Source organism: Canis aureus, chromosome 7 (genome assembly GCF_053574225.1).
Source record: "Canis aureus isolate CA01 chromosome 7, VMU_Caureus_v.1.0, whole genome shotgun sequence".
NCBI lineage: Eukaryota > Metazoa > Chordata > Mammalia > Carnivora > Canidae > Canis > Canis aureus.
In genome coordinates, this window is record NC_135617.1 from 37,298,639 (window position 1) to 37,317,041 (window position 18,403).

Genomic DNA, 18,403 nt, shown 5'->3' on the forward strand with positions numbered 1-18,403 from the left:
CTATTGATGGGCACTTGGGCTGCTTCCATATCTTGGCTATTGTAAATAGTGCTGCAATAAGCATAGGGGTGCATATATTTTTTCAAATTAGTGTTTTTGTTTTCTTTGGGTAAATACCCAGAAGTGGAATTATTGGATCATATGCTATTTCTATGTTTTATTTTTTGAGGAACCTCTATACTGTCTTCACAATGGCTGTACCAATTTACATCCCTACAAAAAGTACACAAGGATTCCTTTTTCTCCACATTCTTCCCATTTGTTATTTCTTGTCTTTTTTATTTTAGCCATTCTGACAGGTGTGAGGGAATTTCTCATTGTGATTTTGATTTGTATTCCCATGATGATGAGTGATGTTGAGCATATTTTCATGTGTCTGTTGGCCGTCTCTTTGTCCTCTTTGGAAAATTGTCTATTCAAGTCTTCTGCTGATTTTTATTTTATTTTATCTTATTTCTTCTGCTGATATTTAAATAGGATTGTTTGTTTTGGTGTTGAGTTGTATAAGTTCTTTATATATTTTGGATATTACCTCCTTAATGGATATACCATTTGTAAATACCTTCTTCCATTCTAAATAGGCTGCTTTTTCATTTTGTTGATGGTTTCTCTTACTGTGAAAGAGCTTCTTATTTGTGCAAATTTAATTATTGATCACAAAATATATTACATAACTCAGTTCCATAAAATGAAATTCTAGATCTCTAAGCAAAACAGTTCAGTCAGCCTCTCACCTTTTATGGATTATCTGAGAGGAAAGCCTTGTCTAGCTTTAGTTGTGTACATATTAGTACCTCTGGTCCAATGGTTTACTGCAAGAATAGCAATCTGTTTTCAAGTTCAACTGGAAATTGTTTTTGCACAATTTAGTAGTTGATATGTTAGATCAAGGAAGTTCCTCCAATATTCTCTAGATCTATCTTGTACAATATGGTAGCCAGTATCCATCATATTGCTACTCATATTTTGATATATGGCTAGTGCCATCGAGGACTTGAATTTATAAATTTAAATAGCCACATATAGCTATTGGCAACTGTACTGGACAGCAGAGCTCCATATCATCACAAGGGATACATGCATGAGAAATGCCTCAAAGGGCTCATTTTCTAATAAAACAGTTGATACTTTAAAATGTTTTTTGAACCTCACACCAGTGAGAATGGGGAAAATTAACAAGGCAGGAAACAACAAATGTTGGAGAGGATGCGGAGAAAAGGGAACCCTCATACACTGTTGGTGGGAATATGAACTGGTACAACCACTCTGGAAAACTGTGTGGAGGTTCCTCAAACAGTTAAAAATATACCTGCCCTACGACCCAGCAATTGCACTGTTGGGGATTTACCCCAAAGATACAGATGCAATGAAACGCCGGGACACCTGCACCCCGATGTTTATAGCAGCAATGGCCACGATAGCCAAACTGTGGAAGGAGCCTCGGTGTCCAACGAAAGATGAATGGATAAAGAAGATGTGGTTTATGTATACAATGGAATATTACTCAGCTATTAGAAATGACAAATACCCACCATTTGCTTCAACGTGGATGGAACTGGAGGGTATTATGCTGAGTGAAGTAAGCCAGTCGGAGAAGGACAAACATTATATGTTCTCATTCATTTGGGGAATATAAATAATAGTGAAAGGGAATATAAGGGAAGGGGGAAGAAATGTGTGGGAAATATCAGAAAGGGAGACAGAACGTAAAGACTGCTAACTCTGGGAAACGAACTAGGGGTGGTAGAAGGGGAGGAGGGCGGGGGGTGGGAGTGAATGGGTGACGGGCACTAGGGGTTATTCTGTATGTTAGTAAATTGAACACCAATAAAAAATAAATTAAAAAAAAATAAAATGTTTTTTGATACAGAGCCCTCCCCTTTTAAGATTTTATTTATTTATTTGAGAGAGAGGGGTGATCACATTTTGAGTATGTGTTGATTGGGAAAATATACAATAGAAAAGCTAAAGCTGGGCAGCGCAGGTGGCTCAGCGGTTTAGCTGGGCCTTCAGCCCGGGGTGTGATCCTGGAAACGGGGATCGAGTCCCACGTTGGGCTCCCTGCCTGGAGCCTGCTTCTCCCTCTGCCTGTGTCTCTGCCTCTTTCTCTCTGTGTCTCTCATGAATAAATAAAATATTAAAAAAAAGCTAAAACGAATAAATAATTTAGGAATAATTTTAAATAAATTTGAACTTTATTTGCGATAACAGTATCTCCATTCTCTTGAGAGCAAGGAGTCCTGATATGGGTAAGATATATAGACAGGGCTTGGTGGCTAGACAGATGTAAGGAACCCATAGAATAACTTTGGCATTCACAAGTTGAAAAACACTGCTCTAGAATTAAAAGATGAGAAGTAAAAATAATTAAAAGATAAAAATAGTGAGAAGAAAAATTCATTGAAAGTGTGGAAGCACCTTATAAACAGTTAAGAAGCACCAAAGGATGAAAGGCTAACAGTTTCAGGCCTCAGGTGTTTTGTGTGCACCCTAAAGTGTGTGGCATCTCTTTTCATTATGGTGATTATCACTGGGCCATAGTGATATGTTTCAGATCCTAAACTTCTACTACTTAGGAATCTTTTTCTTTAAGACAACAATACTTATCTTTAATGTTCTATGAAACCTAAAAATTAAAAAAATAAAGACCCTCAGTGGTTTGCACTAGAAGCCATGCCCAATGGTCTGTCAATAGTTGCAGAGTAGTTTGATTTGAAAATTAGTACTTATTTAGTCATTAGATACAAGAAGACAGCCTTCATGATATAATTGAACCACCCTCCCCTGCTTGTTTCCCCTGCTCCATGTCTGTTGGAGGTCCTGCATATTACAGACATAGACAAAGGCTAAAGATAGGGTTGTGCAGCAGTTATCCCTTATCAACGCACCCACTTAAACCTACAATCTAAATTAAAACAATGTGCTTGTTACTACAACATGAGGACAAATATCCTAACATCTCAGATTGCTACTCCAAACCCCTACAGTTTAGAAGTTCTGTGTCTCCCACTGCTTGGCAGGAAGGGAGGAAATTTCAGATTGCACAATCATTGTCTCCATAATTAAATACCAGTTTTACAGCATGGATTTAGAAAAGAATGTATTTTGTGATTCTTAAGGAACCTGGTTTTAGGATGGTTCTATTCTCAAAAGATATGAATGACAATAGTAGAGCATTCTTTTTTAATGCTGAAGCAAACCTTGAGTTATTGGAAAGAAAATGAAACATTAAACAGCCATATGTCATGAAGTAGTTTCAGATAATATCCTTATTATTTTATATTCTCAAACACTGACATATTCCATAATCCTACCAGCTCTTAAAATAGGATTAACTATTTCAAGTTATTGCTCTAGATGGCACTTCAAGCAATCCTATGAGCAGTAAACCTTGACATCCTAAACAAATATGCTGTTCTTCAGAACAGTGGCATACGCCTGCCTGGAGAAAGTAATTGCAATGCAGGGAACAATGCCATGCTCTGCTCCATCACTTAATGATCAATTATGTTTCATCAAGTCATCCGTAAGACACGTTAGGTCATTCCAGGGCCAACACACCTGCTAACCTCTGTGTGTCCTCGCTGTCATGGTTAATAAACCTGAGCAACATATGGGCCATTTGCTGAAAACATATATCTTTTCTGTTTGGGAGTGGGGAATGTTTACCCAAATCCAAGACTGTACATTAAGTTCCAATTTCATTTTTACAAACAAAACAAATCAGTAGCTCTACTAAGCAATGAAGCACACAGACTGGAAAATGACCCGGCAAGCACTCAGAGACTGATGTTGCCATCAGCCTATTACATTGACATTTACCTGAATGAGGTTGGCAGCTGGGTTCCTTCTTTTCTCAAAGTGTTTCTGGCGGTGCTGTTCTTGTACTTTTAATGCAAAACCTGAGCCTAGAATGCCCTGGAACAAAATACAAAAATAGTACTTAAACTTTTTTTTTCAAAAGGACTATCAAGGTAATTCAAATATTCTGAAAAACCTTCTAAAATGAGTCTCAGAAAAGACAAACACTGTGCAATCCGTTTGTAAACATATTACTTATTAAAACAAACACTATTTACCTCTGTTATAACACCACTGGCAATGGCAAGTTCTGAGACAAGACTGTCAAAAAATGTAACAGCTTTTGTTCATTAGCAAATCAACCAGGCAATGCCATTTGTGATTTCTTTAAAAAATTTTATCTATTTATTCATGAGAGACACAAAGAGAGAGAGAGAGAGAGGCAGAGACACAGGCAGAGGGAGAAGCAGGCTCCATGCAGGGAGCCCAATGCGGGAATTGATCCTGGGACCCCAGGATCACACCCTGGGCTGAAGGCAGGTGCTAAACCACTGAGCCACCCAGGGATCCTCCCCATTTATGATTTCTTATACTATGGTAAGAGGCACCACAATTCTAATTAAAAACCACAATTCTTGAAAAGTGTTTTGTGTGTGTGTGTGTGTGTGTGTGTGTGGCCTTCCCTATGATACTTCTTAAAGCTTTAGTTAAAGTGAATGGTTGTATCTATTTGGAATTAGGGGACATGATGAAATTTAGAGGATAGGAATTCTGGTTTTGGAAAGAGGTGGGCTTAGAATTTGGGGCAGTTAATGTCTCACTACTGAGTACATGGCAGTTTTTCTAGCCCTCTGATGATACGATGAAATTTTATATTTTCCATTCTTGAAATGGTGGTGTATATTTAAAGTCCATCCCAACTCAATTCTCCTCGATGCTACAGTTCTCCACCTACTCAAGTAAAGTGAAAGGGGTGGGGGGAGACAGCTATCCACACACTCAATTTTGAAGACAGAAAGTTTCCCATTTGCCTGCTTATATAATAAAGACAAGAGCATGGGTTATTGCAAAGCACAGTCTTGCTTCTCTGAGTTTTAATCTCACACTTTAAGCATCCCTTGCCTTTTTGGTTTTAGTTCACCTATTGAGATTTTGGGGTTAGGAAGACGAGTTGTCTCTCTGTGTTTGTATTAGTACTTTTGGCTGGTTTGCTTCCTTCTGCTTGTCATTTTGATCTGCCAAAATCCTGGCTCTCTGAAATGCCTCCCTCTTTTCAGTTTGCTTTGGTCTAACATCCATGGAATCAAGATACTTTGTTTCAGCCTTGGGTGGGCTTTTGGAGCTAGCTAAATTTAGTCTCTGGGCTTTCCCGTAAGTCTCCACTTTATTAGCATGGCACACAGAGCTCCACTGCTTTCAGGTCTGTGGATTTTACTTGCGAGCTATAAATTATTACCTTTTTATTAAACTTCAAGGAGTCTGACCCTTAGGCTAGAGATGGATTTCTTATAAGCACTGAGTCAGTATTTGCTATAGATAGGGAATGGTTGTTTTTCTTTCCTCCTTTAAATTAAAGTAGCTCAAAGATGGCATAGGCTACGGGGGCGGGTGTTGGGGTTCTCATCATTAGGAGGTGTTAAGTCTTGGCTAGATGACAACTTGGGGAAGATATTTTTGGGTTCTAAGTCACCTTTAACCTTCCTTCTTATCTTAGATGTCACAATTCAGAGCATATCCGTGACAATAACCAGATAATCAGTAATGCAATTTTGTTTAAAATACAGTTATACGGTAATACTGTTTGCTATTAATGAGCAATAAGCTACTCCGTTATTAATTAGGATGAATGACTGTACCATGAAGTTAGAAATTATGTCATAGGTTCTGTTTTCCATCTGTCTTTTTCCATGATTGTCTCATGCTGTCTAAGATCTTCACTAGGTTGAGGTTGCACCAACCAAACTTTGTGCAAACATAAAAATCTGGTCTGTATGATCTCGTTTGTCGACTTAAACATTTTCCTTCATCTGGAGATTATAAAAATGGCCTTCCAACTCTAGTCATTCATAACTCCTAAAGTTTTTCCAGCTATTTGAAATCATTTAGGAAAGATTTATTTATTTTCCTTTTAACATTATTTTTCATGAAGCATAGACATGTAAGAGAATATAAAACATGAGAGTTTATATTACATATTTGTTGTATGTATGTGTGTATGTACCTTATATGCATAGTGCATATAATTCACTCATGGAGCATAATTCAGATTTTGTAGACATTAAATTAATAGCAATAACTACCATTTTTGGGCACGTTATGTGAAAATGAGGTTTAGAGTTAAATCCCTTTTGGAAAATAAAGACAGGCTCTACATAACACAAACTCAGCATTTGCCAAACAAACTAAAATGTGCTAAAAATCACACTGGCATTGCCTAGAAACATATATTAGTAGTTGGCAAATGTTTACTACATATCTTTTGCGCCAGACTGTACATTATAACAGTTATTAAACCAGGTCTGCTCATTGTCTCATTATGGCTCTGTTCCAATTTTCTTCCACATTTTTAAGTACACAGCTCAGTGAACCTAACTAGAAGTGTGTTAAAATAAAATCCATTATGTTTTATATATATTTACATATATTAAAAATATATCTAACTTATGATATATATGATATGCATATAATCCATTTGCCATCCCTTCAAATATCAACATTAATAAGATGAAAATTCTTAGAAATTAAATTAAAAAAATTTAAAATCAATTAACCAAGATATAGAAATCAAATTTTCTTTTAATTCATTTCCTAAGGTCACATGACTTGAGTTTTTAGGTTTTATGTTTTAGTGCTATGTTGAGAAGAGCTACATAAACATTAAGTACAGAGAAAGTACATTCTGGTAAATGTTTTAAATACTTATCCCTTTCCCCCTCCGAGATTAAAGAAGCCTATTGTGCATCTCACACTGGCAGACAGGCTCAACTAAATGATGCTCTGAGCAGGAAGGAAGGGGGCATCCTGAAGAGGAGAGAGGCCTGTGCTAGGGGCAGCGCTGGGAAGCAGGGAGCTTCTTCCTGCGGGTTAGCTCTGGGATGCTGTGGGCCTCAAGGAAAGTGACCTCCCCATGGAGCTTGGGAACGGTGGCCGTGTGACTCGGTGATGTTCAAGAAAGTCCTTCTGTTTTGAAGAAAGATGGGGAAAGGCTCTTCTCTTTCTTGGTCCTTGGGTTTCCTGGGTGGGAGGAACCCCAAGCAAGGATGGCTCATGACTCATCTCTAACTTTCCTAGCAAAATGCACTCTCCCAAGTCTTACTCTTACAGCACTGTTGCGGACAGATACACAGACATAATGGCATTTCCAGCCGCCCTGTGTTTTCTTTTTTAAGGGTATATATGGACCATTTAATTTAGTCTTTCATTTAATAAGTAAGAGCTCAGCATCTAATGTGAGGTAGCAATAAAATATCCATGATAAAGTCCACTTTTCTTGGCATTGTTAGGGGATGTTCAGTTTTGCACAAGCAAGTTTTTCACATTTCCAACACATATTAATTTGGATATATGAGAATTGTAATCACTTTATTGGGAAACATATTCAAGCATGACTACTTAGTCTCTGACCTTTAACCTAACAGAATGACACAATTTAACTTTCCTGTGATAGTCCAGAGTTTCATTACAGGGACTGGTATTTTGCTGTGCTGGATGCAGCCAGCTTCCGAAGGTGGGTTGACACTAACACTAATTGGCCCCAGGTTCTTACATTTTGAACACTTGTATCTGTTTGCCCCTTACAGATGTCCCCCCCTCTTTGTTGTTAGTCTTCTATAGTCTCTTCTTGTTACAATGTTTGTTCAATCACCCTCTGCCTTTGCTGTTGATAATCTTCAGAGAATTATGAAGCTATGTAGCTCAGCTTATCAGAATTTTCTCTAAATTAAGAATAGGTTATGAATTAGTTCTCAAGAGACTCTCCTATGAGGACAGCACATACACTATTGTTGATTTTAATAGCTCAGAGGTTGCCTATGTCCCTGTTTGCAGCTTTTCACTGGATCACTGAAGTTGTTTTATATGTGGTCTCAGGATAAGCATAAACACAAAAGCAGCAATTATTTTGGTTAAATAAAAAGCCCAACAATGTATTTTATTGTTTCTAAAAGTATTTTCATGTAGGGAATTTGATTATTGAATGACTCTCTGCTCTGTTCTGGATTGTTAGGCTTGCCAGGTAAGTCAATTCTGGATAAGTGAGATTTTTTTGACTCTCCTTGATTTTGTCACTTCATGACAAGAAATAATATATCTAGATTCATACAGAAAATGGAAGAAACACTTCAGGAAAGTTTTCTTCATTACAAACATTTGACTTATTAATTACCACATTGGTCTTCATAAAATTTCTCTGGGCACAATAATTCTTTCTCTATTATATAGATGAGGAAACATACCCAGGGTTATTCTTATTGGCTGAACTATACCCCTCTGAAATTCATATACTGGAGTCCTAATTCCCAGGTCCTTAGAATGTGTACCTTAGAATATGACCTTGGAGATAAGGTTTTTACAGAAGTAACCAAATTACAACAAGGTCATTAGGATATGCCCTATAAATATGCCTGGTGTCCTTAGGGGAGAAAATTTGGACATAGACATATACAGAGGGAAGACAATGTGAAGATATAGGGAGAAGACTGCCATCCAAGAGCCAAGGAAAGAAGTCTGGTGCAGTTCCTTGTCTCATGGCCCTCAGAAAGAACCAATCCTGCCACCTCCTCAATTTTGGACTTCTAGACCCCAGAACTGTGAGACAATTGATTTCTGTCGTTTAAGCCACCCAGTCTGTGATACCTTTACAGTAGCCCTAGAAAACTAATACAGTCACATTGGTAGTATGTGACAAAGCCTTGTAGTATGTGGCTTTACATTCGAGCTTAAATCTAATGCTCAAGAGGATGCATAGTCTTTCCAGTGTCTTCTCTGTGGTCTTATATAGTCTGGGGCAGAACCAACTGGTCAATCCAGAGTTGAACTCTGGCCATGGGAACAAAATGAGCCTCTGCACTCATTCACAGCAGAGGAGGAGCCCTGTGAGCTGAAAGCTGGGAGTACTCTGGGGTCCCTACTCAGCAGACGCTGTGAGGCAACTCAGCTTCTGTCTGGAGCAAGAGTGAGGCTATTGTTCCTTGATTATGACTCCTGCCACTACTGTCACACTCCTTTTTGTTGGCTTTCTTCCCCTGTAAGAGGTGGAATGAACAAAAGTGAGAGTTTAGGGATGGAGGCAAATTGTAATATTTTGATCAACTGCCTTTAATGAAACAAGAGGATAAAGTGATCAGAAAGAAAACTTCATCTATTAAGGAGAAAATAATCAGAAGCTTGGGGGAAAATAAATGTGCTCTTCATTCTGAAAAGATGCAGAAGCTGTTCGTTAGGAAAAATCAATGACGATGACAGAAAGAATAAATCATCTGACATACTGAATCCCTTTAAAGTCATAGGCTTTTCACTCAAATGCATCTGAAGAGGTAAATATTCCATTTGACACATTCATCTCTTCAGCAGCACATGTTCTAAGCCAAACTGGAGAGATCAGTTTAAAAAAGAAGATACCTTTAAATCATTACACATATTTTAAATGTACTAGTAGCATGTTGATTGAGAGGTGAGCCGTCTGAATGATTATTTGATCATGAAATCCTAGCAGGCATAAAACTCCCAGGTTAAGCATCTCCAAGGAAAGACCATTTTTCATAATTTTTTTCACTGGATGTATGTAGAGAAGTCAACATTATATCAATAAAATTATATTTGTAAGTGATATAGATATGTTCTTGGGAATTCCAATGTGTGAAAGCTCATGCTAATAAACCGCTAAAATCTAATTTAAACCGCTTTATTTTTGCAAAGATACTTACAGCAGGAAGTGCAAAGAAAGAAATGCCAAGGAGCGCAAAGCCTGCAGAAAGCAATCTTCCCAGCCAAGTTAGGGGAGTTTTGTCTCCATAGCCAATTGTTGTCAATGTAATCTAAAAACAAAATAAATAGAACGTGCAGCTTAAGTACTTGAGAGGAAAGTTAGGACCTATGAACAGGAGGCAAAGCAACGTTTCCACTAAATCATTATTCAACAAGCCTTGTTGGCAAATTTTATTACCCTGCTTTAATTTTCCGTGACGCATAACAGAGCTTCTCTTTGTTTAAGGAAGGGAATAACCTACATACTTGTTCCTCCCTTATAACACAATTTTCCATCTTTTCTATGTGTATTCAAAGAAAGGTTATTTAAATAAGTGGATAACCATCAGTGATACAGAAATGATAGCACCATGGATTTAGGACTGAATCAGTACACAAAACAATAATTTATGTTAATTAAGGCTGTCTATTTATTACCTTGGCAGGCATTTCCTGGAGGTCTGGTGTGTGCAAGGTACGTGTTATGATTTGTAGTGGAACAAAAATGAGAGGTACATAGTTCTTGTCCTAAGATATTTATGGTGTAAGAGGGGAGACACGTCACACACTAATCATTAAAACACAAAATAGGGCAAGACAGGTATTATGATGGATGTACATATAATCTACTCTGGGGATTCAAGGAGCGGATTGATTATCACCAGCTTACGGGGTCAAGGAGGCTTTACTTGGAGATGTCAACATCCCTGGTCTTTGAAGGAGAAGCAATATTTTGAGAGGCAGAAATAATGAAGAGGGTGATCTAGGGGGGTAAAATAGGTGATTAGCTGCACAGTTGTGAGGACAAATGGGGTAGGTTCTAAAAAGTATAAGTTGTTCAGTTGGGTTGGAGCATGGGGGGGTCTGAAGAGGATTAGTGGAAAAGGAGATTAACTAGATATACTACAGCTAGATCAGGGAGTGTCTTTTTTTTTAAGATTTTATTTATTCATTCATCACACACACACACACACACACACACACACACACACACACACAGAGGCAGAGACATGGGCAGAGGGAGAAGCAGGCTCCTTGCAGGGAGCCCGATGTGGGACTCAATCCCAGGTCTCCAGGATCACGCCCTGGGCTGAAGGCGGTGCTAAACTGCTGAGCCTCCCAGGGATCCTCAGGGAATGTCTTTGAAAAATGAAATTTGCATCATGTTTCTGCCATGATCAGACTGCTCCAGGATTTTCCCATGCATCTTAGAACAAAGTCACAGCTCCTCTCCAGGGCCCACAAGGTTCTGCATGACCCGGCAGAATGATGGGGCAAGTGAATTGGAACAGTGGCAATGGGACTGCATGGGAGTGCAGAGTGAAGAGGTGTGTTATGAAGTTCAATAGAAATGCATTTGTTAATTGTCTGGGATGAAAAGGAAGACTAAGTCAACAAGGATTTAAAAATTTCAAGGGGAAGATGGTTGTACCATAAATAGAAATATGATAATGAGAAGTAGAAAATTTTGGAGCAAAGACAAAGAGTTTGGTTTTGCAAATAAGTGCTTTTTAAATGTTAGTATGGCTCTGATCTAGAAATGTCGAGCAGGGAATTGAGATAGAGAGCTTGAGGCTTGAAAGAAAGAGGTTGGGTTTGGCATGAGATTTGGGCTTTAGAATCAGGCACAGGATGATTGTTGAAGCTTTGTAAATAAGGGTTTCTCAAGAAACAGACATTAAAGAGATGGAAGGGAAAGGGAAGTCAGAGAAGAATAAATATTTTAAAACGTAAGGGAACTAGAAGTGAGTCATATAAATGGAACCTCAATGGAGAAGAGAGAGTTTCAAAAAGGACTAGGTAATCATTGGTATCACAGTCTCATAGAAAACAAGGACAATGAGGACTGAGAAAAGATCCTGGATATGGAGATAGATGGTCTCTGGTTTCCACGAAAGAGGTTGTTTTGGTCTTATCATCCTACCTGGGTTTGAAGGAGGGGTTACATTTGAGAGGCAGAAATGATAGAAGGAGATGATGCTTCATGATGCCAGACCTTTCAGAAACTTTCAAGTTAGCCGATAAGTCCTTGCTAGCTTTCTTTTCTCCTTACTTCCATGATTTTTCTCTTCATATTTTTGGTGGCTCCTCTTATGTGGTGCCTCCTACTCTAGTCAACCTTTGACTATTGGATTCTTAAGGTTTGGTTCTAGGCTCTCATTTTTAAAAAATTCTACTCTTCTCTCACTTTCTTTCCTCTTCTATCCCTCTTTTTTTTTTCTCTTTTCCCAGGTGATCTTAAGGGATTTAAACACCATTTTAATGGTGAACACACCAAATTTATACCGTCAAGCTCCAGATTCTTCTGGGCTCCAGATTCACATATGTGTAGCTGATATTTCTATTTGGATGGCACACAGTCATTTAAACTTAACATGTTTAAGACAGAAAACTTATTCCCCCCAAAGCATGTTCCCCAAATGTATCCTGTCATCCTAACAAGGGCACCGCCATCCACCCAGTTGCTCATGTCAGAAGCCTCAGTTGTCCTCATTTCTTGTTTTCCTGCCTCCCTCCCTGAATCTATCAAGTACCATGGGTTCTAATTCCCAAAGATACTGCAAATTCATTCCCTGCTCACTGTCTTCCCTGCCATGGTGGCAGGCCAGGCTGTGGCAGCAATTTCTTAATTGGTTTCTCTGCTTTGCTCTTGATACCCTCAGTTCGTTTTCTCTACATCTGTGAGGGAAACTGATTTGTTATTCCCTTTTAAAAATCCTTCAACAGCTACTCACTGATTTCAGAATAAACTCTAGGCTCCTAACAGTGGCCTATCTGACCTGGTCTCCACCTACCTCTCCAAGATCGACCTGATTTCACCCTTGCTCACTGTACTTTGACCACAATGTCCTTTTAGCTCCTCAAACAGGCCAGGCTATTTCTGCCATAGGGCCTTTGCATATCCTGTTTCTTCAGCCAGAACTGTTCCTCTCCCCACCCTTCCCAGGGCTCCTTCTCATTCTTCAAGTCTATCCAAAATACTCCATCATTGGAGAGGTCTTCCCTACTCACTCTGTCTACAATAGGGCCTCCAGTTACTTTCTGTTTCAGCCCCTTGTTTCTTAATAGCACTTACCATAAGTGGTAGATTTCTGTATGTTTCTTTGGTCTCTATTTCCTTTGTGAGAAGGAAAACCATGTCTTTATGATCTTTCTAACATCTAGCATAATGTTTGCCACAAAGTAGGAGGAATTCAGTAAATATTTAGAGGATAAATGAAGAATCCTTCCAAGAACACTGGCAACAAATGGAGTGAGAAAAATGGGGCATGAACTCCCAGAAGTCTAACTTGAAGGTGAGCTTTTTAGATGTGTTTGTGCATGTCTGCAGAGAGAATGAGCCTGAGGTGGGGAGGAAGAGTGGTAGCTTTATTACAGGTAAGGCAACCACGGAGGAAGGGAAATAGGATCAAGGTATAGTTGGAAGGGCTAGCCTTGGCAGTGTGGAAGGACATGTCTTTTACTAGGCAGAGACATGTGAACATAATGTGAATAAAGGGCAGCACTGGGAATGCTGGACTTGGTTCTCTTCAATTCCAGTAAAGGAGATGGTGGGATCAGCATGGGGAGTGAATGGCTTAAAGCTTGGGGTGGTGACAGTGTGAGAGGGTGTCAAGGACAAATTAACAAGAGGTCTACAGAACAGGGGAGGGTCATCCAAGGTTGGAGAAAGTGAATCTGTAGAAGAACCTAGTAGCCAAGTTAATCACACATCACTAACAGTATCAAAGGTGGGGCTCTGTAAGGAATTCCTTGAGATTGCAGAAAAAAATGCCCCTGGTTCAATTTTGTTATAGGTTCCTAATCCTACATATGTGGGGAAGATTTTAATCTATAATATTTCTGCAAAATAGCTTACTCTTTTTACAGCAGTTTAATAAGAAACTGAAGGAGATATTTCATGGTTTGGTAACAGCAAAAATGGTACATTTCATGGTTAACTTTACATTCTAATAATACAGTAGTCCCCCTTTATCTATGAGGGATGCATTCTAAAATGCTAATGGGTGGTTGAAGCTACAGATAGTACTGAACCCTATATATACTATGTTTCTTCCTATACACTCATACCTATGATAAACTTTAATACGTAAATTAGATACAGGAAGAAATCAACAATAACTAATAATAAGAACAATCATAACAATATGCTGTAACAAAAGTTATGTGAATGTGGTCTCTTGTATTATACTGTACTCACCCTTCTTGTGATGAGATGAGCAGAGATAGTAAGATGCCTGTGTGATGAGATGGAGTGAGATAAATGACATAGTATGGTGATGTAGCGTTAGGCTACTACTGATCTTCTGACTAAACATCAGAAGGAGGACCATCTACTTACCAGATTGACTGCAGGTCACCGAAGCAGCAGAAAGAGAAACCACGGATAAAGGGGAACTACAGTGCATTTGAGTTATTCTCCTTGGCTCATTGCTCAGAGAAGTTTTTTTTTTTTTTTTTTTTTTTTTTTTTTTAAACCGTTGCCTCTAACTCTGAAGAATGAGACACAGCAAAGTGACTGTGCCCAGTGTTTCTTTCTGAGTAGAGAAGAAAGCCTGTTCTTTCTCATTTTGAATTTAGAATTGCCTGCTCTCTTACAGGTGTGCTTTGTCAGGGAGAAAAGAACCCCATGAACTCTGAGAGCGGCCCCCTGGAATCCCCTGGAGGATGGCAAAGACTCTGCCCACTTTCTCTCTGCACTGGGTCCAGGCTTCCAGCTGACCATGTTTCACTGCCTGCCGAGGCCTGGAATGGCTGGCAGCCATGCTCAGGTGCAACAACTTCCTCTACTCCAATTTCAAAGTCTCTCAGGATGTTACTTGGTTGAAAGCATAGAGGCCTTTTGTTAAGCCAGGCTGGGCTTGAGAAGGATCTGGCAACACGGTAGCAGTTTTGTCTGTCCATGCTGGGGAGTAGGCTGGCTGGGCTTTCTTTGTTTCATACCTGCTGGGAGCATGTCACTTTTTGTGGCTGCGAAGGGGGCAACTGGACTCCCTGATGTGAACATACAGGTACGATCAGGGATGAAAGTGACATTTCTAAGATGCACCTACAATAAAATGATGTGAGCCTTCTTTACGAATTCACACTGACCCATCAGCTTGATCCGGCTGCTGACTTTCTGAGCAATGACTGGGTACATGTGACAAAACCATCCTCAGATGAGGCCTGCATGGATGTTCATTGATTTTCTGGACTTTTAGGTCAAGTTGTCCTTGAAATACCGGTGTGTCTCCTGGAACAGCACAATTACATTATGTTTCTTTTCCTAGCATCTGGAACGCCCTGCTAATGATTATCAGCTGGTCCTTTGTACATGAACTGAGTAGCAGAAGCCCTCTTGGTGCTTATTCTCCCACACTTGTGCCAAACAATAAACCCATTTCTATATTCTAGAAATCTTGTGAATCTTTGAGTGGCTGAACCTAGTCATGATTTTCATTTGGATCCAAAGTTAGAGAAAGGTAGGTTCACATGGAAGCCCAAAGACATCAGCTCTTCAGGAGAGCTCCTGGAATAGAAGCTTGTTTCAGAGAACTTGAGAGGCTGTATATGTGATCTTCGGGGGATGGAGGAAATCCACCATATTGGAAATAATTCCATTTTTGACCTACTTCTAGAGCTTAAAAGAGATATGCTGATTAACATGTGCTGAATAGATGAAATTCTTAAAAATTTATTTCTGTATTTGTGTCCTTACATATTGCTTATTGATTCCTACATAGTGACTTTTGACTATGGTGTTTACAAAATCATTTGAAAGTCTGTGAAGTTTTGAATTTGCTTATAAAAAGTAAAAGATAGACTAAAAAGATTTAAAATATCTCTTCCAGTGCAGTTTTAGGGAGATGACTACTTTCATTAAGTGAGAGGATGCCATTTATCATTATACTTTGTGACCAGAGGTAGAAAGTGGCAGATGCGTTCTCAGGTTGTAGCCTGACAAGACGGATCAGGATCTGAGGGAGAATGGCCCACTGCAGCCTGTTGCTCCACCTTAGTTGATCTCAGGAGTGCTGGTGGTTAGTGTTGTCTCTCCACTTAGGCAATTTACTTGAAGGTGATTTGGCAGATGGGAACAGTTCAGGTAAGTTTTTGCCCTTGGGGGACGCCTGGGTGGCTCAGTGGCTGGGCACCTGCCTTTGGCTCAGGTTGTGATCCCGCATCAGGCTCCCTGCGAAGAGCCTGCTTCTCCCTCTGCCTATGTCTCTGCCTCTCCTCTCAATCTGTGTCTCTCATGAATAAATAAATAAATCTTAAAAATTTTTTTTTGCCCTTGTATTTCATGTCCTTGGTTGCAGGCATGCAGGCGAGAAAAGATATCTTCTGAAAAATCTGTGGGTTGCAAATGTTGGTATAAATGTGTAATGTGGTAGCAAAGGTGGACTGGGGGCCCTTGGTGTGTTTAGTAACCGAGACATTTTCTTCAGGAATAATACTGTAAAACAAATGCAAATTCTGGCCCAAGCTCTCTTGATTTTTTTTTCTTTTCTTTTCTCTTCTTTTTTTGTGGGATGACAGTTGCTATAGTCAGATTATAATTTGGATGCTGATTAGGCTGTAGCTTTTTTTTCCCCCTCCCTTCAATAACAGAATTAATTCCAGACCAGTAGACATAAACCCACCCTTCCCTTCAGGTAGCAAATTAAGAAACATTTATTGGCCTAATTTTGAGAATACAGTTATGAATACCAGTTTATAGCTAATTCATTCATGTGAACAAGCTTAGAACATACTATTTGTAGATTCCCAAAGCACAGTATAATTTCGCCATAAGGCGGTCCTTTAAAGGAGGATGATTCACAGGAACAGTTTGTCAATAATCTCTTCCCTTACCCACTCCTCTCCTCTCCTCCCCTTGCCTTGCTTCTCTTCTCTTCTCTTTTCTTCCCTCCTTTTCTCTTCTCCCTAGCTACTTCCTGAACACCTATGTTCAGGGAGTGGGTAGTCTAGAACCTGCGCAAGAAATTTGTTCATTGTAAACTAGTAGACGTGAAAGGTTTTCAGTCTGCAAACACCAGACTCTCTCATGGTGGTGGCATCATATAATTTGGGTTCTGCAGTGGCAGGCAGCTCAGGGCAATAGCATCCTATGTTGTTCTTGCAGGTTCATTGTCAAATATGTAATAATAGTAGTGGCTAACATTTGTCCAATGCCTGATAAAGGCACTACATATCCTTATCTTCTTTAATACACATAGCAACTTTGTGTTTGGGTCATACTATTTTCTTAATTTTATAGATAGTAAATGATTGCTGAATATCACACCTCTGCTAAATCTTAACGATGGGGCTGGAAGCCAAGATTCCTGACTTTAATTCTTCTGTTCTTTTCCATACAGTATGTGCTCAATGTTTATGGAATAAAACTGAGCAAAAGTATCCAGAGCCATGTGTGATTTGACATTCTTTTAGTAGGAACAGACTTCTTAGGAAACGCTTCTGTTAAAAGGCTTATGACCAATATATTTCATACATTTATGCCATCCAGGTAGGCAGAGGACTTATAGAGGCTCATAGAAGCTAAGATGTTTTGGTGGGTAGCAGCTTGGGTAAGTGTGTCTCAGTTCTTGCTTGGTACTTGATAATGTTCTTGGATAGTTAGGGGTTGGTATGGTGATAATCTCATGGCCAAGTAAAGCTTTGATACCATCAGGTAATGCGCTGGTAGTGAGAAATAACTGTTAACTTTTATTTAATGTTACCAACACTGAGTCAGGAAACAACAACTTATAAAAGTTGCAGAAAACATTTTGTGCTGGTGAACCTAATATAAGGAGGGTTGATTCTCAGTATCATCAGACACAAGGGTATTTTTAGTTATTCCATAAATTTACGCCATTTCTTATTCTTAGATTTGGCAGGGGGATGAAACTCATGACATATATTTGGGCTGTACAACCTGCTGAATGCACCGTACACAACACTATCCATAGATACTTCCATATTATTTGCTTTGAGAGAGGCTGTAAGGTTTTCAGCATGAATTCTAGGACTAATTGGCTAATATCAAATTCTCCTACATGCCTTATGTAATCACATCAAGCACATGGTCCCACATGGGGGCTGTATGCAGACACTTACTCAAGAATAGATTTATACTATTTGCTGCTGTATGCTTCTTAAAAAAAAAAAAAAGCCACCCATAACACTGTCTTTATCACAGAAATAGTAGTAAATAGAGAACAAGCTGGCCTTCAAGAACAGGTCATTATCAGGCAATATGACTTCAGGAAGACCTGATCTTAAGTTATTTCAGAATAAATCTAAAGCAAATCAAAAGGAGAAAAATATTAACAGGAAAGAAGGAGATAATAATAGGAAATAGCTCCAGGAAGACTTGTTCCTAAGTTATTTCAGAATAAACCTAAAGCAACCAAAAAGGAGGAAAATAATAATAGGAAATAACATCAAATGGAGCTCTGCCTAACAATCAGAAGATCCTCTTTTCCTGAGCTGTCACTGCCTAACCCTCTAGAGTTACTTCCCCTTGACCCGTGTCTACTTCCTTTGTCACGAACGTGCCTTTAGCTGCTACTTCAGAACCTAGAACATCTTTTCATTGTAACCCCCAATTCCCAAGGCCCTTCTGTGCTTAAGCTGTGAGTCTGCCATGAAGTATACAACTCTTTGTTCC

The 18,403-nt window shown here is 39.2% G+C and overlaps 1 protein-coding gene across 3 annotated transcripts in view; it reads right to left on the reverse strand.

Annotated features, from left to right (window-relative positions):
* KCNQ5 (potassium voltage-gated channel subfamily Q member 5) overlaps positions 1–18,403 on the reverse strand; it is a 499,459-nt gene that overhangs the window by 81,427 nt on the left and 399,629 nt on the right. For all 3 annotated transcript variants that reach the window (XM_077903397.1, XM_077903400.1, XM_077903399.1), the window contains exons 6-7: positions 9,726–9,836; positions 3,823–3,918 (exon numbers count right to left, since the gene is read on the reverse strand). In XM_077903397.1, coding sequence (XP_077759523.1) covers positions 3,823–3,918; positions 9,726–9,836 — 207 coding nt within the window. The remainder of the gene's footprint in view (positions 1–3,822; positions 3,919–9,725; positions 9,837–18,403) is intronic.